This window comes from Patagioenas fasciata, chromosome 1, assembly GCF_037038585.1.
Source record: "Patagioenas fasciata isolate bPatFas1 chromosome 1, bPatFas1.hap1, whole genome shotgun sequence".
Taxonomy (NCBI): Eukaryota; Metazoa; Chordata; class Aves; order Columbiformes; family Columbidae; genus Patagioenas; species Patagioenas fasciata.
In genome coordinates, this window is record NC_092520.1 from 148,265,760 (window position 1) to 148,288,598 (window position 22,839).

Sequence of the window (22,839 nt, forward strand, 5' to 3'; positions counted from 1 at the left end):
CAGGCACCATGCACTTTGAAGTTATAGTCATTACTGATTACAATAAAGATTTTTGCACACTACACAAAGTTAGAGGCCTTACCAAGCACTTATGGAGAAGACTAAGGCAGGTGATTCGCAAGTGTGAGTGGACTGAACCTATTTCTAGCATATATGTAGGACCAGATATAATGGTAATCTGTTTAGAACTGTATTTGAAATACCACTGCCCACTGGAGAAGCTGCTAAAAGAGGCAACAGACTCACTCTGAGCATAGTGGATCAAATACACAGCTGAAAGCCCCAATGGACCGAACAGCTTGAAATCCATCCACTGAAGAAGCTTTAGGGGATTTAACTTTGTTAATGAAACACATTTGTATTGAATATGTGACTCAATGTTTTCTGAATTAAAATTAAGCTTCTTATCAGACACTGTGGAGGAAAAAGTAACTTAAATTCATTAAGAAGGTAAATACTGCACATCTAAACAGGCAGGCTAACACACACAGGATTTGTCTGGGACCACAATACCTCCTGGGCTCTTGGGTCTGAAAAACACACAGCAATAACTTTTCTTTAAAATATAACAACACTTTTTGAGTCTAAAAATAAACCAGTATCTCAGGGAAATCGGTAGGTTCTTAGGACCTGAAACTTTCAGATGATGCAAGTCAGACAGTCTACCTACTTCAGTATTTCAAGTTCTCATTACATACAATTATTCCTACAGAACCAGCAACATGAGCTCTCCAGACCTTTAAGCTTTAGAATTTTGGGAAGTGATCCAAAAGTTACAGCTGATCATTTTTACAGGGGTACATTAAATGTAAAGGGTCTGTTGCCTTGAACCAGGACAATTTGACTGAGAAGACTGCTGGAAGAGGTTCTCCCTCAAGGTTACATGGCTGTGGAACCATAAAGGCTTAGGCAGACAGGGCAAAGTAGACTCCAGAGTTTGAAAACAATCAAGAAATGTTATACTTTATGGGAAAAAAAAATTGAAGGTACAGCATACCAACACTAAACTTTAGCCTAATTTCAGTATACCTGTTTGCCAAGTATACTCTTCCATATTCTTTCAAATCACACAGTATCATTTATTAGTCAATAGCATTTTCCATAAACAAGCAGCAGACACCCAGTAGTTTCAGATCAGTTTCAAAGTCAGTACGTAAATATAAAATTATAATCCTCTTTTAAAATATAATTCAAATCAGTTCTGTCACATAAATGCAGGTCACTAAAATGGATACTGACAGTAAATATTAATTTTACTCTTACTAAAAGCCACTAAATTAACAGCCAATCAGTCAATTACTAGTTGTAGGATGGCATATTTTCACTAGTAAAATAAACTACATTGGACAATAGAGCATGAACTCATCCTAACAGACCACTGTAAACTACTAAAATTCTCAAAACCACCAACATTCTGTAATGCTGTTTTGCTGCTCAGGAAGCACAAGTGGCTCCTATGACTACTAAAATAGTTCTTTGACCTGTTTGTAAGCCAGAAATCTATTGGATGTTAATTCATCACAGCATTCTCTGAGCTGCAGAGGCTGCAGCAGGAAATCTTAAGTAAATATAATAATTGCTTTTTCTAGGAAATTCAATGACTTTTTTTTTTTTTTTACTTTTTGCTCAAACGACTTTAGTTTTATCTTAGGATTTAATTTAAAAAAGAAGCTGAATGACAGGATCTAGTTTTTCTTACTGCTTACCATCTGGATCCACCTCCCGTGCAATTTTAAGTGCTTCTGAAGTGGCCATGTCTGTATTAGCAGCTGTGACTGCCAAAATAATTGAATTTGGGTTGCTGATGAATTGAAGGATTAGCTCTCTTATTTGAAGTTCAATGTCCTTAGGCTGATCACCAACAGGCACCTAGAGAAAAAACAACAAAGAACTGTTCAAAATTGCGTAACCATGCTTGCATGAGACCACTTATTGAAAGTTCACAACCTACACCATGGTATAAGACAAAAGTTTTCCAGCCCGCTCCTTTCCTCTTCACAAACAAACAGGAAAGGAAGATCTTGAAAGATACAAAAATAAAAAACACTCTTACAGAAATAAGAATTAACTATTTGATACTGCTGTCAAGATGACTTAGTATCCAAAAACCACCTGCACAACTGGCAGAATGGGGTGTGTATATGTGCATAGGCAGGGAAATAAGTCATCTTGTCATCTTTGTGCCACAGAAAATGATTCAGTATGAAACCTGAACAAACAGGACCTGAACATTTCTTCTAATGTATCCTCTTTTTAAATAACTTCTTACACAAAATATGCAGAGTAACTTCCAGAGAAGCAATGTGGAAAACATTTTCAAATTTGTCAACTACCCATCTCTCTGTAGGTACAACTTTGAAACTGTGTGCTATCTTTTCTACTCAGAAGAACCTGCAGCCCGCACGCTTCAAATCCCTCAGTCGTATATACACAGAGGAAGAACTTAAGCAAATCTACCTCTTACAACAGCAAAGAGCACCAGAAACCCAAATCTTACACCAGAAGATGGTGACACCTCAAATTTATATAACCAACTACCTAACCTGAGGAAAGCTGTTTATCTAAAAATACAGAATAATGCCAAAGAATGAACATACACATCTTGTTTCAAAATACACTGTTCAAAGTGAGTCAGGAGAAAAACATTCTGCATCTTACCTTTGTCATTCCAGGTAAATCCACAAGAGTCAGATTTACGACATTAGATGAAAAAATCTTAAGATGAATAGGTTCAGGACTGATCCCCTAGAAATATATTAATAATAAAAATTAATCACTGTACTGGATTATTTAAGTGTACCCTTTAGAAAGCCAGAAACTGTATTTTCACACAAGAAAAAGTTTTCTTCTATCATATACCTTGTCACTATGTGGTGAGGACAAAAAGCCAGCCACATCTGCCAACAAATCCTTTGGCTTTGGAAGCAGCCCTGTTTTCCTCCTCAATATAATCCATAAAAGCTTTTATACTTCAGTGATTACATAGAAATGTAAGTATACAACACTCAATTTTATACTTACACATAAAGCCATGTATGTGAAAAAATGGAAGCAAGTTTAACCTGAAGATTATTTACTGAACCATTATTACAGAAACTTTGAAGTAAAGCAACGGCAATTCTCTGCAGTTTCTTTTAGCTGAAATCATTGATCTCATGAACACTGTGAAAAAAATCCCAAGATAGCAAGCAGCACTACTGTGTTCATTAGAATAGTTCAATGCTTTTCACTTCTAGCTGCCAAAAGTGTTTAAGAGAGGTTTAAGCAGCAAGAGAATCTATAGTAAGACAAAGATGGACAGTGCAACAGTTACCTTATTATTTCCTGAAATCCTCTCTGTTTCATTTTCTATTTCTTGACGAATTTCATCAAAATCCGTATAGATCTGAAGTACGGAAGAAAAAAAAAATGTTTAAAAATCAAAGAGAGCATCCACTTACCTAATTGCAAAACAATGCTTTCTTCTCCAAGAGAAGGTTAGCCCTTAAGCCAACAATGCCAACAATCATCAGTGCTAAAAATTACACAAGTTGGAATCCTGGTATTTAATCTGTTGATTAATACCATGAGATTACAGTTATTAGCACTTATTATCCCATCGATGTGAGACAAGGTGTAGAACAGCGTTTACCTAAAGTGAATTTCAAACACTTAATTCTATTTCTAATCTAGTTGCAATTCTTTGAAGTTAATAAACATGTAGCCTGAACCTCTTCTCATTTCGAAGAGGATGAACAAGGACAGAGTTTCATTTCAAAATTTTTCCACTCTTGTCTGAACTATTCTCCAATCCAAAATAAGCTAGTACAGGGCTACCCTTGCACAGGTTCCTGCTGCCTTCCTCTCTACATTACATTCAATTTCTAGCACTCACTAGAAGGTGAGAAAATCAGCTTGAAGTGACAAACACTGTTCAAGGCCAGGCTGGACAGGGCTTTGAGCAACCAGATGTAGTGGAAGGTGTCCCTTCCTATGGCAGGGCTGTTGGCACTAGATGACCTTTCATGCCCCTTCCAACCCAAACCATTCTATGACTCTATGAAATAATTCATCCACCAACAAAAAGCTGACTTTCTTCAAGCAAGGAATTAAGTTTTGACTCTCTTAATGAAGTTCTAGTTCATCTCAGTTTCTGCTTCTCCCCTGTGATGTACATTAGGCTCTTCCTTCCTTTTCATAGTTTTCTATTAAATCTCTGTAGTAGTAAGTTCTTCACTGGCCTGAAACAACTTGTGATTATATACTTCCTTGTTTTTGCAATACCCATTCTAATTTCCCAATGTTAAAAAAGAAAAATCAACAAAATAACACAAAAAAGATCAAGACAAATAACTTGGCAGAATCAATGATCCACACAACAGTCAGCCATTGATAAACTTTCTGTCTTGAGTTTAAAAGAATGTTTTCAGAAGTTTGGTACTCATAAAAAAACACACAGAAAATCCTCAATACGTTGGCATATAGTACAGGAGGTAGAATAATCTCCTTTTAGGGAAAGTCAACAGAAGAGATATAGAAATAAGTATAGATACGATAGCATATTTATGATGCTGCTACTCCATTATCTGAGTAAACATACCTTATTTTTCGTGTGAAGAAATTTACCCCACTCTTCAGCATCTATCTCTGAAAACAAATAATTGATACATGAGGAAAAGGAAGTAGATGTTTCAATGATGTTTTTCTGAGAGCATGTTTGTTGAAAGCTATGTGGGTTTCTTTTTTCAAGCAGCAAGAGAAAAATTAGTCGGCTTTCCACAGTTAGATGTTAAATAGCTCAGTACAAATATGCTCATGATTCTGCTTATTTAAACACCGCATCTCTCTTACACACGGTACACCTTCCTAATTGTGACTAAGCCAATCAGCTATCCTACCATTTCTCAGAAATGGTCTAGTCCACTAAATATTGGCTTGCAACAGAAAACAAAAGAATTATTAGCAATAGCTTTAAAAAAAAAAAAAAAACTAAAAAAAAAATACCAGCTTTTAACATCTTTTCTTTTACCATGCAAGTGAGATCAAATTACAGCTGAAAGAAAAAGTTAGAAAAACCTGTAGAACCCAAACAGAAAATACATAAGAATTCTGCATAACAATGACATCTTAGGAGAACATGTCTCTTCCCAAATCTGTCAAGGACCAAACATCTTAACTCCTGTCAGTCACCACTGATATCCAGATTTACTTGGGGACTATTCAAGCACAGTCCCAGAAAAACAGCAAAAGAAGTTTTGTCAATTCCTGCTCAGTTGCACAGGCAGCAGTTTGAGTCATACTGTGAGATACTGACATTTCCACAATGGGGTTTCCAGGTATTAGTGATAACTTCCATTTCAAATTTTTTTGTTGTTGGTTATTTCCACTCTGCTCCTCGATTCAGCAATCTGCTCTAGAAGATTGTCTACAAGAAATCTGGCCATTTGGTAAACACACTGCTTACCTACAATGAAGTAATCTTTCAAAACATTTTTTCCACTCCAGTTGAATTTCAAGACACTGATCAATACAGAGATTTTTTTAGAGGATTTGGGAATTAGAAGTGCAGGAAATTCTATGAAGCAGCAATGGCACAGAAGAAAAGCAAAAATCATCTAATTCTAATGCAACAAGGTCAGAAAACAAAAAATCAACCAGATCACAAGAACTCAGCAAAACAATCAATCACCACAGTAGCCGAAGTGTAAAAATAAAAGTGTAATCAACAACAAAGTGGCATGAAATGTATGTGGTTTAGTGTATGTAAGCATGCACTTTATGCATAGGGAGTAAAAGCAAGTGGATAAAGGCAACCTTTAGAAAGGTGTCTTGGATTTTTCCACGTAGCAGGGTCTGCAGTTAAAGAGAAACAGCATTCAATGATGTTTAAAATTTTTAATCATATTTAATATAGCATTTTATTAATTTTCAGTACCAGGCTGTATTACAAAGATCACAAATGCATGCAGACAGATGCGCACGCTATTCTACTACTGATGAGAACATGTAACACATTAACGATATGCACAGAAATAAGATCTTAACACTGACAAATGATGCATAATAATCAGATATTCTATATGACAAAGTTTACTTGATGATGACATTATTATTGCTGTTCATCTAATGCCAACAGCTCACAATATTTTTATCTGAGCACAGAAAACACCACCATTAGGTTCTGCAAAGCTGAACTTCTTTGGTGAAGTATGTTTCTCATCATTTATTCATGGCAAGAATGTGGGAGTAAGGAAACGTTTTTAATGTCACTGGAAGTAATATTACTGTATGGGAAAAAAAATGTGAATTTTTGCATCAATCTTTCTACTGCTCAATTAAAAAACCAATTATGGCAGTTCTGAGACAGATTTTAGAAGAGACGACATTAGCTATCACACTTCTAAACTTTTTAATTTTCTGCAAACGTTTATGAAAATCCCATTACAAAATAAAAAAACACTTTTTATTGAAGAGTTGATGAGTTTACGACTCTCTATTCGTATTGCATGGGATGCCAGTGGAGCACCACAGAAGTGCAAGAATCAAAACAAACTGCTGAAGACATTTTTGGCACATGCCTGTTTGGCACAAAATGCAAGTAGCACAGCAACTGTCAGTTCATCAGTTTGGAAAGCCTAGTAGATCTGGGGAGTTATTTCCATGTCTTGTTCAGGTGGATAAGTCAAAGGTTTATCATCAATAGAAATATGCTGATTTACACAGACTGGATCCATTAAGAAAATAAAATTTAAAAACAAACTACTTTTATCCTTACTGTTCTGCAGGCACATGAGCTATGAAGAAATCACCATTAGGAGGCAGCTTTTGCTTGTCTTGGTTGGTAAACAGGTAAAATTACACACCAGTCTCCAAAATAAGTGCAAAATGAAAGGGCTTATTAATTGTAGGTTATTAAACAGGCTTAGTCTATTTCCAGTTCAGAGGAAAGAAAGCAAAATGCACATACAAGAAACAACTACAGTTATCTTCAAGACTGTATTGATCATCCTCTCTTAAAAATTGCATCTAAGAAACTACAGACAGGCATAAAGCCAGGAAGAAAAAGATACAGCAAGAAATGCCACCATTACATTTGAATGATATGGATCAAGCACTCTCCTGTAATGTTCCTCCCAGGGAGATGACATTCACCTAGGACACACTGTTTTAGTCTTAAATTACTGGTTTTGTGGTGGCACACAAATTTGCAGCTGGGTATTAGGCTTAGTTATTGGTACAAATAAATGTTTTGGTTTATTATAATCTATCAACATTTAAAAATACATATAAAATATGCATTCTAGCCAGAGGCAATTTAACTAGTTAACATCTGCAGATCAAAGGAGACTGAATATTTTTGAAGCTTTAACAAGCCACAAGTTTTCTTTCCTATATACAACACAAAACTGAAGCCATGATAAATGACTTAGGCTTAACCTCAGCCTTGATGCACCAAAAAAAAAAAAAGAGAAGAAAATAAGTTGAAGAATAAATGCAGTTTCCTAAAGTGTACAGAAAAACTCCTCTGGTCCAAGTATAAGCTGTCAGAATTTTAATTTTATACAGCGGGGAAACTCTTGCCCCATTCTTCTGAGGAAGTCTGTCCTGACGCTCATTTCATATTTCAGAAAAACTTTCCAATAGTTTGAAGTTAATGCAAGGGAGTTTGTAGGAAAGGAGGAAGGATATGCATTACTCCAAATGCAAGGATGCTTGAGGCAAGGAAAAATACCTTAATTAGTCCACATTCAACAACTTAATGTCCTGGTTTACATGCAGAACATTTTTTTAATCACTAGTTTCACTGGTAAATTTGTCTTCCCTGGTTACGTTGCTTTCTGGAAGCTTTTTGGGCAAAACTTTAAAGGTGAATTCTCACCCAATTACACACAAGATTGAATGCTAGATAAAATTGTGCAGAAATGATATTTTGGTCATTATAATATTAAGTATTACAGATTATAAGAACTTACTAAAACAGCAGCTGTTAAGAACAAACAGACCTTACATTTCAAAACAAAAATCTCCTGAATAAAATAAAAACCTCTTTGTTTTACTAGCTTTTCACATCTTGGAGTGAGACCAGAAAACTTCAATTAATATACTGGAAAAACCAGACATGATTGTAGTATCTTTCTCAGGACTGCCCTCCACCAAATTGTTACCTGTTACCTCCTGTACTGCGATGTTCCTCTCAGAAGCTCAAACACAGTACAATGCTACCTGACTTCAGTTATTCATGTTATCTCTTCTCCCTTCCTAAAGCAGTAGAAATGTTCTTCACACACAATAAGAGCATCAAGAAGCTGTTCAGAGTCATAAAAGTCTCATCACCACAGAGAATTTCTTGCAGCATGACAATGAGAATTTCCCCAACACTAAAAAGGACAAAAATCAGGAAAGCATGAATAATCTTAGCTATTTTCCTAGCTTTTGGGTTCCTATATCCTCAGAAGTCTTGGACCCAGCAGACTTCCATCTGAACTGTCTTATTCCCCCTATAACCTCATCCTTTCCTCTTTCTCTAAATAAAAATGAAAATCAACTTGTGAACAAAGCACGTGCACATCTTCAAAACCCTTCTGTATGTTGTACTATTTTTTCCATCCTCAGCAAGCTCTTTTGAGTGAAAACTCTTTCTCTTGTGCTTCTACAAAGCTAAGTACAATGAAGAAGACCACAGTTTGGGAGCTAGGGATAAGAGATTCACATTTGAAGTAGAAAGCTAAAAGCTGACAAAACAGTGTTGATTTAGCAAGCAACAGATCTGTATTAATTATTCCTGTGTAATATATCAATTTATCTGTTCAGAATGTGAACAATGTTCAGCTTCCTACCTTGGACAAAAAAAGAACCTAACATTTACTAATTAACTATTCATACATTACCTTCTTTTTTCCATTTCCTAACAAAAGGATAAGCTACTAGAACAGGTCTTAGCTACAACACCAATTTAATAATTCACAAGACCAGGCCCAGTTCTCCCATAAAAGCTGCTTCTCTTGCAATTTGATAAGAGAACATCACATGTGTGGTATCACCACAAACACACCCTATGTGCTAAATCACTAGAGGCTAACCATAAACAGCAAAAGCATAATTAGACAAAATCACACACATCCCCGTAGAACATATGTATCAGTCTGAAATATGTTATAAAAACACAGCACTTCATATTTAACTGAAAATTCAGCTCTCTGCTGTTTTCCGACTATCTTCATTTATGGCCGTGACCACCATACAAGGGTATCACATAGCTCATCAGTGATTTTGTGGAACAGCAGAGACACCTTAGGTGTTAGGATGGATAAAGGTGAGAAATCATAAAACTAAGAGGCAGTTGCATAAAAGTATCTGTGAACAGAGAAAATCCTTTTCTGCAAGACTATGGAAAAATTTCCAAATTGGAAATCCCAAACACATGATCAACCCAATCTTAACATCCACCTCATAACAAACAAAAATATGACCTGTAACAGTATAGTGACTTATTACAATGTCAGACAGCACAGCCAGGATAAGAGGTTGCCATCTTTTTTCTTTCCAAGCTACCTGATCCCATCTTCTCCGATGTAGCATCACAGCCTGTACATATGCTAAACCAGGTCAGTGACAAAATCATTTAGATCACAACTTGCCTGAATTCTGGAGGGAGAAGAGAGACTCTTCAAATACAACTCTAAGTCATAAAGGTTTGTCTGTTCTTATCAAACAAGTCCATGTCTCTCTCAAAAGAACACCAAGAAAAGATTATAACATACATTTTACATATTGATTTTTTCCCCCAAAGATCTAACTGGGCCTCATAAATATTAATTTAGCCCAACATTATTAAATTTAGCCCATTGTGAAATATTATCATCACCCCACTTAAAATTCAAAATCTGAATCCCCAGATCAAATGCAACCTACAACAGAAAGGTTCTGCCTTGACTCAGGATAATTACAAAATCTTTAATACCTGTGAAGTTGCAGAGGAGAACAAAATCATATTTTATCCTATAACTCAAAATCATAGCATTCTGAAAAGTACTAAAAACTATACACCGCACAATTCAAGTAACATGCAACCACATTTAAAGAGATCAAACACGCCATTTCTAAAAGGTTGCCCAGAGACTCTCTGAATTCTCCACCCTTGGAGGTTTCAAGACCCACCTGGATGAAGTCCTGAGCAACCTGGTCTTTAGTTCAGAGTTGGCCATTTTTTTGAGGAGGAGGTTGAAGTAGAGACCACCTGAGATCATTTCCAACCTGAATGGTCCTACAACCTCTCACAATCCAGCACACCCTGGATTGCACGCTGAAAGTTCTTAATTGTTATGAACCTGAATTATCTGCTTGCAGCAATAATGAGAATTGGAGCTTAACCCTTTTAAACTGCACATTATTAGTAACTGTTCTTCAGAAACCAAAGGCTATAAATATCACAAATGCTGTAAAGAACTTCTGATACTTTGACTTAGTATTGCTATAAATAAATTCCAAAAACAATGAAGACAATGAGAATTAATAGTTATAGTCCCGAGTTTATCACATCATCAAAAGCCTGTGTACTTTTTACTGCCTACATCAAAAAGCTAAGATTTATCTCACGATCAGAGGGTGGATATGCTCCTGCTGCTCTTCCATAAGATCAAGAGCACTAGTTAGTAAAGAATGAGCATTTAAACTCCCAAGGGACAACTGAGATTACTTTCTGCATCTGCTAAAGGATAACTTAGAAACACTACAGAAAACACAAGCTTCAAACCAGATAGCTTCAGAATATCTAAAGTGTTGTTCTTGATGCTTTTGTAATCTCTCAGTGCAGCCCAGTAAGGTAACACCTGTAAACTACAGAATGTGCTCATTAAATTCTGCTTGTATCTCCTACAAGTTTGTTTTCACTACTTCTTCTTTCACTCTATCCAGAGCTGATCTATTTCCTAACCTCCTAAAAAGTCATGTACTTATCCTCCCAAGGTAAAACCTTACTCATAGAGCAAAAGAGAAGGGAAGAAAAACACACACACACAAAAACACATGTTCTCTACACTTTACACAATCATAACTGTAACTGAAATGCTGTCTTTGGCTTGCTTTTCTCAAAATAAAAGTGTTTCTTTCCTAAGAAGAAACAGGAGAGCTTAAAACATTGAAGATATTTTGAATATCCAAAAGATTTTGACTTCGTGACATTTGCTAAATGGATGGAACAGATGTGACAACAGCTGCATTTTCTTCCAAGTAAATTTTAAAAAGCACACTTTGGTTTTAAGGTTACAACAACTGATTTTTCAGTCAAATGAACAATAAAGATTAAAAGGCTCTTTCCTACTAGGCAAAACACACTCTTGGATCACACTCACCATTTTCATCTCCAGCTGTTTTCCGACCATCCTCTGGGGAAACATGCACCAGCTGCAGAATAAGGGGTCTCCGGGTGACAACTCCAGTACCTCGTGGGAGCAGATCCCTCCCCACAAGACTTTCCAACACAGAACTCTTTCCGCTGCTCTGAAAATTAGAATGCAGCTACATTATTTTCTTAAACATCAAAATGCTGTAAATATTTAACTTTAGCTTGCTTTCATCACTCATGCAAACAGTGCTCTATTCTGTCCTCTGCTATACAGTGCCTGAAGGAGCATCTGATAGACTCTGTGCTTTTAACACAGCAGTATTATACTGCATGGGCACTAAAGGACACAAGTCTGCTATAAACCAGTAATTGTCTAAACCTGCTTGATGCACTTAAAAGCAATGTAGATAGATGTATTTTCTATCTTAAGGCTAAATTAAACACGATAGGTTTCAGAAAAATTAATATCCTATTTAATATTTTCTACCCCAAATATTAATCTCCACAGAAACAGCTTTGGAAAAGAAAAAACATATTCTTTCTTTACAATGATCAGAAGGAAATTCTATGTCTTCTACTGTGTCATTTTCTAACACCTTGCAGTAACACTTCACCCTGCAGACTAAGGAATTTAACCCGCTGTTAGTATTCATATGTGGCCATGTGAATACTAACAGAAGCATTGTACAAGAAGATATTAACTATGTAAACTTGAGTACATTTAGCTATTACAGTCTAATATTCTTTTCAGTTTGTTTTCTTTTGTAGAACATATTATATCAGCTTTATAGGTGCAGACATTGTTTTATATTCTAAATATATAAACAAACATTGTTTTATACTGTTTCTCCCACTCTCTGTGTATATATTTTTGTAAGTATTTACTACTGAATTAACTGCAAACATCCGTCTACGTAATTACAAACTGTAAGAAGCTGTGAAATATCTAAAGGTTGTGAAGTTACAAATTTGCTTTGAGAATCTACATTTAAAATGTTTTGCTGTAGCATTTGTGTATAAAATGCAGAATTGGGCTACATGGTCCAATAAGCAGCTGTGAACACACGGGTTTTCAGAGTGATTCAAGACTACTGTCATGTTAAAACTAACAATAAACAATAGACACAGATACGTCAGCATAATATTTTGAAAGACTGATTGATAAGATTTTGTCTTTTTAATAGAACTGTATTGAACTCTTTCAGTTTTCTGCATCTGGAAAGTCAACATGGGCATGGCATGTTAGAAACCCACTCTGACAATCATTGTTGTCAGCTAGGAAATGTTTCTATATTAATGCTACTACCAAATAATTCTCTTAAAATAAAAAAAAAATACAATAATAAAAAAACCCACATACACACACAAAAAAATAAACCAACCGACAAAAAAACCACAGATGTTTCTGACAGCAAGAATGTGCATTACTGCTATACAACCTCAATTCAGCACACCAGTTCTGAAAGAACAGATTTGAGACTTCAAGTGAATCATAAAACAAGACCTTAACTTGGCATGACATGAAATAAAAGCAGTGTTGAATACCTTTTAAATATCATACATTTAATGACATCTTAGCTGATTTTTCTAAAAATGAAGAATAGAGAACAAGTAACACAGTACCATCAGACAGCATGTTTCTACTAGTGCAGTAAGTCAAGATGTGAACATACTACATGAGAGCACTAGAACCTATTAAAATACAACATGTATGCAGAACCACAAAAAAAATGTTGAAATGCAAGGTCAAACCCCTAGAAAGCTTGAACAACAACAACAAATTGTATCTTTCTTTTCTTTTAACAGTTTACTGTATAACTATGGTTTATGGCACAGAAAAATGCTGTTTTATCAACAATATCATTTGTCTCAATAGGTGAATAACAAACCAATGCAGTGTGCATATTTTTCAAAGTAAATCTAATTCAAATTTGACAGCAGTGAGGTAAACTGTCTAGAAAGAGTAGGGAGAAGGACAGGGTCACAGGAAACAAATAAAGCCTTATTAAGATTTTTTGCTTGAGAAGACTCCCCTAGAAAGCAACTAATAATTTTCTTCTCCAACTGACCTTCTCCAACTTTGGGCACCTCCCATGCAAGGAGCTTATGACAGGACATTGGGCACTGAAATCTTACCAAAGAGTAACTGAAGAACAATCTGGCCAATGCACAAATTAGCTCTGGAAGCCTCTGTGAGAGAGCTCCTATTGTACCATACCTCTGAAGAACTTATATTACAGAACGTGAAAAAACAAATTTCAGAGCAACAAACAACAAATGATTTCTTAACCAACTTCATAATTTACAATGAGTGGAATGCCTGCTCAGAAAGATGAGACATGCTAAAGGTTCATCAGCTGCATTGGAGCGCGGGAAGAAAAAAAAAAGACGACAAAAAAAAGAAACACCAGGGTTTCATTTATTAAAAACATCTCGAACATCTTTTGAGTAAGATTTCTTACACATGGGTAGAATGATCACCCAGTCTCAAAGGGCTGGAGGTGACACTTAGATGAAGTAGCTTCTCCTGAACATATAACCAAGCAGAGAAGGGATCATAATAAATAGCAGAAACCCTTACGAATAACCTCATCAAGACACGAAACCAAAATCCAAGGGACAAGTTGCTGCATACTACTGCTCATGGTTTGGTCTTTCCAAAAGAGCGATATTGCAGGAAGCTGAGATGGGCACACAGCAAGCTACATATGGAAATAAAGCACTATGTCTTACACCACTCCCACAGTTATCTTTGGATGTAGAAGGAACGATCTGGATCCTTTGCAAATGTGAAGGCACACATCAGATGAGACTACTACAGTGCTCCACACATCAGGAAATTCATTTCAAATTGCATTACGTTCCCTTATTAAAGCAATCTGTTCTTGGAATATAATACAGTACCTAATGACGCACTCCTTAATCTGGGCCCCACACACATCCATTACCAAGAATTGTCTCGGCACGTGGTGGGAAAAGCAGTAAACACAAAGCTGATCTTGTTCTGCCAGTGGGGGTAAGTGAGGGCTATGGGTCTGTTCAAAATACAAATTCAGTTCAGCCAGTCCTCCATACAACAGGTGTAAACAGAGAAAAATAGTGATGACCAAAGGTAGCACAGAACTTTTAGGAATAAGTCTGCAGCAGCACCAGGCTTACTTTGTCATCTCATTTAAATACTCATCATGATTTTAAGCAGAGACTAAAATCCATAAACTCATTTCATGATGGGTCCAGAAAAGCATTAATGAACTCTAACCTTTTCCTTTGGACCCTAATACCTGATCGTAACTTGAAATATCTGTAAGTTGTGGTATCTAGAGGAACTTTATACAGATTGATCAGAAAAAAAAAAAAAAAAAAGGCAAATGAAGATCTTGCTGTCTCTTCTTTCTTTAACCACTGTGTCAAACTTCCATTGCTGAGTGTTTAACACTGTGCTCTGCTAACCATCGTCAGTCTTGCAGATAAGCACCTGAGTTTGATGGATGGTAGAACCATTTTTCCCAGAAGTACTAAGATAAGAAGATATGATCCACACAGGGACTTAAATATTTTATTTCAATACACACTGACAGTGTAGATGATATAAATTTTATCAGGTTTCTCACTGCCTCCCTAAAAAGTTATGTTTTCATCATTTTCAACAGCATTTTCAGATTTATTTAAAACCATCAAGGATGAAGGGTAGAATAAAAGGGAAATGGTTGTGCACATACTGTCACAAATTAAAAAGCTGAAATCTGTAAGAACTGTGATCCACTCCAAAAAGTCAGCATTTTGACAGTATAACAGTCCTAATAACCTTCTTGTTTCTGCCTCCCTATCTTTCTTTCCTTCTTTATTTGTCCCTGCATATTTCAAGTGTGTGCACTTCTTAAGTATCAAAAGACATTTGCTTCAATCCATTACACTAATTCTTATGAGAAAATTTGGTTTGCAACCTGCTGTATTGCTAACCACCTTTTTCAGGAATTCAGAAGCAGAAGACATCAGTGCATAACTTTATAATTGTCCAGCTTCATTAACAGCAAAAGATGTCACTTTCAAAAATATTTCATGGTGTTGACAAGCCAAATGGAAGAGACTCTGTATTGAAAAATTTGATGTAACACTATGAACAACAATTCATGTTAATACCATTTACTTCACTGGTTTTCTTATTCTTTTTTCTAAGTCCTCACTAGCTTTCCTAATTTTAGAAGACTTGCACCATATACCCAACAGTGTGCAAAGATGCCTTCGCCATATCCAAGAGAGAACCCTGGCTCAACCCTCTTCCACTACTCATAGTTACACTGCTCTTTGGGCCCTGTCTATGGGTACAAAGGCCTAGAAGATCCTGCTACTGAAGACCAAGGCAAAGAAAGTAGCAAGTGCCTCAGCCTATCCCATATTTAGTTACTAATTCTCCTGTCCCAATCAGCAGCAAGGCCACATTTCCCTTGCTTCTCTTTTCTTCTTCTTAAATTGCTGGAAGTTCTTTTTGTTGACTTCGACGTTCCACACCAGTTTCTACTCTAGCAAAAAAGCTGGCTTTCTTAATACCATCTCTGCATATGCAGGGACTGTTTTTATATCCTTGAGCGAGCTTGTCCTCACTTCTACCTCCTGCCTAAGTCTGCTGCATTGATGCTTGGCCATGAGTTCCCTCCGCACTGTGTGCCCTACACATCTACTCATTTTCCTGTGCATTTGTATGGACTACTGTTTTTGTGCTCCAAGAAGGCTGTCCTTAAAGGCATGCCAGGTCTCTTGAGCTTCACTGCCCTGTAACACACCAGATCACATCAATTAGCTCATTAAATAGGCCTCAGCCTGCTGGTGTTCTTACAAAGTCTGTCCAGCAAGAAAGCAGTAAACACAAGACTCACCCAGAGTCTCACTGCTGCACACAAACCACAACATTTTTTACAGTCATTTACTCAGATTGTTGATTGTTGCATATTTCAAGTACTATTAAAATGATAATTGTATTGCCTACAACAAATTTCAACTCATCTTACAAGAATCTGTTGTCTTCTATCTTTATACTTCATACTCGCTTTGTGGAGGCAATGTAAAATAAATCATCTGTGGAAAAAAACTTCATACGGAAACATGTCCAATAAGCTACTGGGGGACTTCCAACATGAAAACTGGTGTAAAACTTGTTCATTGCTTTTGATAGGACAAACTGATGTTTTTATTATTTGATCCAAAGAACTGCAAGGAGCTCCTGCAACACAATACAGATTTACTGCAGGACACCACAAAAAAGTAAAAAGGCAGAGATATCAGTATCCCCTATGACTTTTTCAGCGGTACAACAGTAACAAATATTTGAGAATAATAGTAAGGAACTGCGAAGTAGGAGAGATTTCTCAGTGTGGCATAATAATTCCTGAAGAATTCTCTTAAGAAAAGCAATCTATCTACTTTGACACCCAAAGTAGAATGGTGATGATTTTGCCATTTCTGTCATGTAAGAATTACAAAAGCCTTGCTGGCTAAATCATGCTCTTAGCAATACATACATATATGATTTACTAAATTTTAAATCTATTCTTGGGAAATATAAGATAGCACATTTTTGCTGGGATCTCATCCACAGGAATATTACACAGATAGGTGCTTTGAAAAGCAGCTCTCTGCTATGCTGGAAGAGTTCAGCATGCTATAACTAAAGAGCAGCAAGATTTTTTTTCTTTCCTTGTTTGGAAAGTATGACTTATTCTGAACTAAAATGTCAACACACAAGCAGTTCCACAAGGGAACTGCTTTGGTTGGAACAGCTATTGAGGCAAAATTTTCCTATGTGAACTAGGGACACACAAAGCAAGGCTGATCCTAATCTGCCAAAAAATTTCAAAATGTATTTACTAATCAGAAGACAATTTAAAACTTTTAAGCAGGCCTCATGAATTGTTGTAAGACATTCTTTGAAACAAAATTATAATTCTAGAAAGACTCTGAAGAGCCACAGGCTGACCTCAAGAAGGCAGTGAAACCAGCATAATGCACTTCCGGTTGATGCAAAATCCATTTTCTCTGTGAAAGATATTGTCTGGGTTACAAGACTGTTTTTCCTGCAGGCTGCTGCCCATTCACTTGAGAGCTTTCCTGAATCAGTCAGGAAAAAACTGGAATCCACAGGAACTCCCTTCATAAAAGATAGCTTACATACAAGTAGTAAGGAAAGCCAGAATTTGTTAAAATTCTTCAGAAATCCTGTATTTATACCATATCTACATGTAGATACATGCCAAACAACAGCAAATAGATAAAAAGCTTTGGAGATGTTTTATTTCACAATACATCAGTTCCCAAAGTCCTCCAGTAATTCACTCAAGAAAAAAATACCTCATGTAATTAGAAACAATGAGTACAGAACTTCTATAAGTTAGGTCATGGAACTGTGGTATTTGAAGATCCACATTCCAGAGCTTTTTGACTGACCTTAGGTAGTATTGCTTATATTATTATATTGATTACTTTTTCAGTAAAATGAATCAAAACAAAGTCAAATTGTATTTTCAAATTTTAAAAATGAAGATGAACAAGATTAAGAGGACCCTGACAGCAAGCACATGAAATAGTGAGGGGGGCGGGGGGGCAGAGGCGAGACACACAAACCCATTTCTTTCACATCCTTCTACAACTGTGTATTCTCTTCACTCTTCCAAAATAATTGGGTATTTGCAAACAATAAAATCAGTATCTTAATTTAAAAGATGATTAATATTGTTTTCATTATCAAAAATACGTAGAGATTAAAGGCAGAATCACAGTTATTAGACCAATAATTTTATTTTAATTCACATAAAGTCTGCACACAGACACAGTGAAAATGCCATCCTTCCAATCGTATAAGTCTTCAGAACCTAAATATTATCCCTATTCAGAAACTGAGAGGGCCCATCAGAGAAAAGAAATGTAGAACGCCAAATGTTTGCTTTGTATAACCTCAGCAGCAACACTGTATTATGTCTGGTAAATGTAAACAGCTAATTAATGTCAGTTTTACTTTGCTGCTTGCCTGAAACAGACACCAGAATAGTCAAATCATGATTTAACAGGAGGAAGGGATGGCAAAAAGGAAAACAGTTATGCCCAAAAACAATACAGTGAATGCCAGATATCAAAACAAACAAAAAACCACACCAGGAAGTTTGCAAAATATTTGGGAGAAAAACCAAGCTCTCCCCAGCCAGCAGATCCAGCACTGGAGCTGTGCTCTAGTTACATCCCATTTTACAAATGTAGATACGAACGTCTTTTTGCACCTGCCTGAAATCCCGAGCAAGATTCCTGGTCCGAAGAAATAAACCAAACACACACATACACACCCCCACAAACTGAAGAGAGGAGGCAGGAAGATATTCCCCTGTTGAGCTTGGTATGTTTTTTTTCCTGGTTGCTTGGTACAAGCTGGAGGTTCTACCACCAAAAACTGGCTTTTTGCCAACACAATGTAGGATACATTGAATAAACTGAACAAGGTGAAATGGCTTAAATTTCTGTTCCACTGACCCTCCTTGACAGAGAAAGGTCACAGAAGCTCTGTAGAGCACCCAAAGTTTAAGACCACAGTGCCAGACTCTCTCAAACCAAATACAGCAGCAGGCACCGGATTCTTCTCCTCATCCCAGAAGTCACGATCATACATTAACTTCCCATTGCTGTCATCTTCTTAGCAGCCAAATTACCATCCTAACTGTTTAGCCTAACAGGACATAGTCATACATATTCAAATGCTCACGCTGTTCTCTCAGGTCAAGAAACATTTCTCCCTGGCAACAACAATTGGTTTAGCATTGAAATATCAAACATGATACTGAATTCAAACAGAAAAAAAAAAAGTCATGCTCATCTGTGAGCTAATCGCAGAGGCTAACAAAACAGTTCTTTTGGATGGAAACATCCGACAGAACAGTCTGTGTTAAATATTGTAAACTGCATCTCCCATTTCAAGTCCCAAAATGGCACTAACTGAAGACTGAGCAAATATACACCTGGAAGGTCATTTAAAAATCTCACTGTGAATTTCATTAGTTGTTAGATCAATCTCACCATGATGTCTCTACTAGAATCAAGGAAGGGGAGGTGGGAAATAGAAAATAGACAAAGCTAAATTAAGGATTATAAGCAGTTCCTAGTTCTACATACTCTAGAAAAGAAATAACTTGATGTACAGAAGTAGAAATAAATGAGAACTGAATACACAAGCACAAAACAATAAAAGGGAAGAGAAGAGATACAGAAGACAAGTGAAAAAAATAAACAGCAAAAACTACTTTAAAAGGCTTTTTTTTTCTCCTTGCTGCATATGTAAAAGTCATTTAAGAACAGCAACAGGTAAACTGGAAGTGGAAAAAAGCATAAATCAATTAACAGAGAGTTACAGAATTTTCAACTGGTAGCATTTGTTTCCTACAAAGAAAAATGGCGGTGCAAAATTCAAAATTGTTTGTGGAAAGCAGTTAACCAAAAATATCTGAAAACATCAGATCTCAGGCGATATTTGAGACATCTACAAATAAATAACAAAAATTTATTTAAATTATTTTAAGACTAATTGCATAAAATAACAATCTGCAGAATTACCATGTCAATAAAGACAGTTATTTCTTTCAACAACCATGACTAAAAAAAAAAAAAACCAAAAACCAACCAACCAAAAAAAAAACCCACAACAAAACAAAACAAAAACCACCCAAGCTTACAAACATCTTGCTATATATTCTCCTGGAGTCCCTAAAGGACTTTTTTTCTGGCATGCTAAGAAATATCATACTTATTCAAGTGTTTTTATGAATATACTGAATACAGCACTGTATGGATATTAATACTGATCGGTAGGGTACTGAAGTCAAATGAAAGTCAATGCTGTCTCAATTTAGTACCTACTGTACACATGAAAAGTTAAGTAGGACAAAGTTGTTTAAAAGGATGATAATTTTAAAAGTGCCACTTCAAAGCATTTCATAAAGTGAAACAGAAACTTTATTAATTTTACATAGAAAAATGCCACACCTCTGCCCTGAACTTTTTGTTGCAGAACTAAAGTAAAGCAAAAAAAGAGCAGCAAACAAAAACAGGGGAAAAAAAAAACCTATTCAAATATTTTTAAAAAATTTTATAAAGGCAATGAATCTTATCTGATTTATATTGGTAAAATACAGTGACAGCTAGTTGCCTCACAACCACTTGGTCACTGTAGCTGGGTTTGAGCACACCTATTCCATGCTTCATCAATGTGCAAGTTTAACATACAGCTCACATGTTTTAAGTCATATAATGAAATACCTGGCTGCAAAGTAGTTGGCATTACTGTTTTAGGTAGGCAGGCTATCGCCAAATAACATCACATGTCCAATAAACACTGTTAATTTCACATAAACAAAAAGAGAGATGCATTGACTTCCAGTTTGAGTTGTGTTTAACGTTTTGTTTTCAATTGCCTGAGGACTCTTGCAGTTCTGGTCATACACGTTTTGCTGCCACAAGTTTTGCTGAAGAAGATGTGAAGGGGTCTGAGCTACCTTCGGGCCCAGCAGCAGCACTATCGGGCTGAGGTGCACACGTTGTAACTGTCACAGCCAACACCGGCTGGTTGTGCCTCTCACCTTCGCTCCCCATCATCATCCATCAGCTACGACAATGAGGTCGAAACGGCAGAAGAACTCGCAGCGAGGGCAAACGACCCACGCCCGCGAGGTGCCGTTCCGCTACACCATCCCTCCTTTTATTTGTTCAGCCCCCACTTCACGGCAGCTGTCACGGAAGAGAAGCCACCGACTGGCGATGGCGGTCAGGTTGAAGCACGGAGCCGGTAAACGGCCCCCTGGTCCGGGGGATCGACGCGGGGCCACGGGAGAGTGAGGGACAGGCCGTCCCGGCCGCCCTCGAGAGTTCCTCGGCCGTTCAGACCGCAGGAGCACAGGGAGGGAATGAAGCCGGGGGGGGAACGCGGGCAGCCAAGGGCGTCCCCCCTTGCCCTTGGAGGAGGCGTCCGCGGGTCAGCAGCACCCGAGGCGCGATGGACGCCTCGACTTTGCCCTCAGGGAGGCGAGGGCCGGCACCGCCCGTTCCCCCGCCTCGGCCTGGCCTGCCCGCCGCCCCGCCTCACCTGCGTGCCCACCACCACGATCTGCGGCAGTTGGATGATGTCGGCCCCCACCGTGTTGAACACATCCTGCAGCTTGTTAATGACGGGGATCAGCGCCTCCATAGCGGCGCGGGCAGGGCAACGGCCGGGGAAGGCGTTGGCGATGAATGGGCGCGACGGGCAACGGCTCCCGTCAGCCGCCCCCTGCGCCTGCCGCCATTGGAGCCAGCCCCCGCGCACGGCGCGGCTCCCAGCAGGCTGTGCGCGCCTGCCGGGCGCCTGCCGGGCGCAGCACGGCCGCGAACGCCGCCGGGCATCATGGGAGTTGTAGTGCAGGGGGAAAGCCTGAGAGCGCCCTCTGGGGCGGCGCCGGGGAGGGCGAGCTGCTGCCTGGCGAGCGGCCCATTTGAAGATCATAGAATCAAAGAATCATTTTGGGTGGAAAAGACCATTAAGATCAAGTGCAATCGTGACCTAAACCTAACACTAAACCATGTCCCTAAGAACCTCGTCTAAACACCTTTTAAGCACCTCCATGGAGGGTGACTCAACCACTTCCCTGGGCAGCCTGTTCCAGTGCTTGACAACCTTTTTCGTGAAGAAATTTTTCCTAGTGTCTAATCTGAACCTTCCCTGGTGCAACTTGAGACTATTGCCTCTTGTCCTGTCACTTGCTACTTGGGAGAAGAGACCAACACCCTCCATGCTACAACCTCCTTTCGGGTAGTTGTAGACAGCGATAAGGTCTCCCCTCAGCCTCCTTTTCTCCAGGCTGAACAGCCTCAGTTCCCCATATGCTCCCCATCAGACTTGTTCTCCATCAGCTTCGTTGCCCTTCTCTGAACTCTCTCCAGCACCTCAATGTCTTTTCCGTGGTGAGGGGCCCAAAACTGAACACAGGATTCAAGGAGGGGCCTCATCACTGCCCTAGTCCTGCTGGCCACACTATTGCTGATACAAGCCAGAATGCTCTTGGCCTTTTTGGCCACCTGGGCACACTGCTGGCTCATGTTCAGCTGGCTGTCAATCAACACCCCCATATCCCCAGATCAGAGAGCATAGTCTCTGTAGTCTTGTATTACAAGCTATTCCCAGGCTTTATTCTCTTTTTTGGTGCGATGAAGCTGATCCCCTCTGGGCATAACCAGTAGCAGTCCAGCTGGCAAGTTGAGGTGACACAGGCAGCCCATGTGGGGCAGGCAGGCTCATGGCTGCCCCAGGGCAGTTGCTGTAGGTAGTTGGCAGCCAACAGCATGAAGTGGCTACATTTATTCAAGGCACTATGTTTTGAAAACCCTTGAAAAGCAGGAAACAACCGGGTGTCCGCACTGCCCTCACTGCTGCTCCACCAGGTGTGGTGGCGCTGTTGCCTGAATAAAGCGAGGAAAGGTGCTAAATGGCAAATTGCTGGACCTTGTCAGCATCT

General features: G+C 38.2%; 1 protein-coding gene across 5 annotated transcripts in view; it reads right to left on the reverse strand.

The window, feature by feature from the left end:
- DNM1L (dynamin 1 like) overlaps positions 1–21,660 on the reverse strand; it is a 38,607-nt gene extending 16,947 nt beyond the window's left edge. For 2 of the 5 annotated variants that reach the window (XM_065842214.2, XM_065842197.2), the window contains exons 1-7: positions 21,435–21,660; positions 11,331–11,478; positions 5,794–5,832; positions 4,580–4,626; positions 3,314–3,385; positions 2,659–2,745; positions 1,707–1,869 (exon numbers count right to left, since the gene is read on the reverse strand). In XM_065842214.2, the coding sequence (XP_065698286.2) occupies positions 1,707–1,869; positions 2,659–2,745; positions 3,314–3,385; positions 4,580–4,626; positions 5,794–5,832; positions 11,331–11,478; positions 21,435–21,536 (658 nt within the window). In that variant the 5' untranslated portion in view covers positions 21,537–21,660. The remainder of the gene's footprint in view (positions 1–1,706; positions 1,870–2,658; positions 2,746–3,313; positions 3,386–4,579; positions 4,627–5,793; positions 5,833–11,330; positions 11,479–21,434) is intronic. The other 3 variants (XM_065842222.2, XM_065842205.2, XM_071817167.1) reach the window with 2 other exon arrangements.
- Between the last annotated feature and the right edge of the window lie 1,179 nt (positions 21,661–22,839).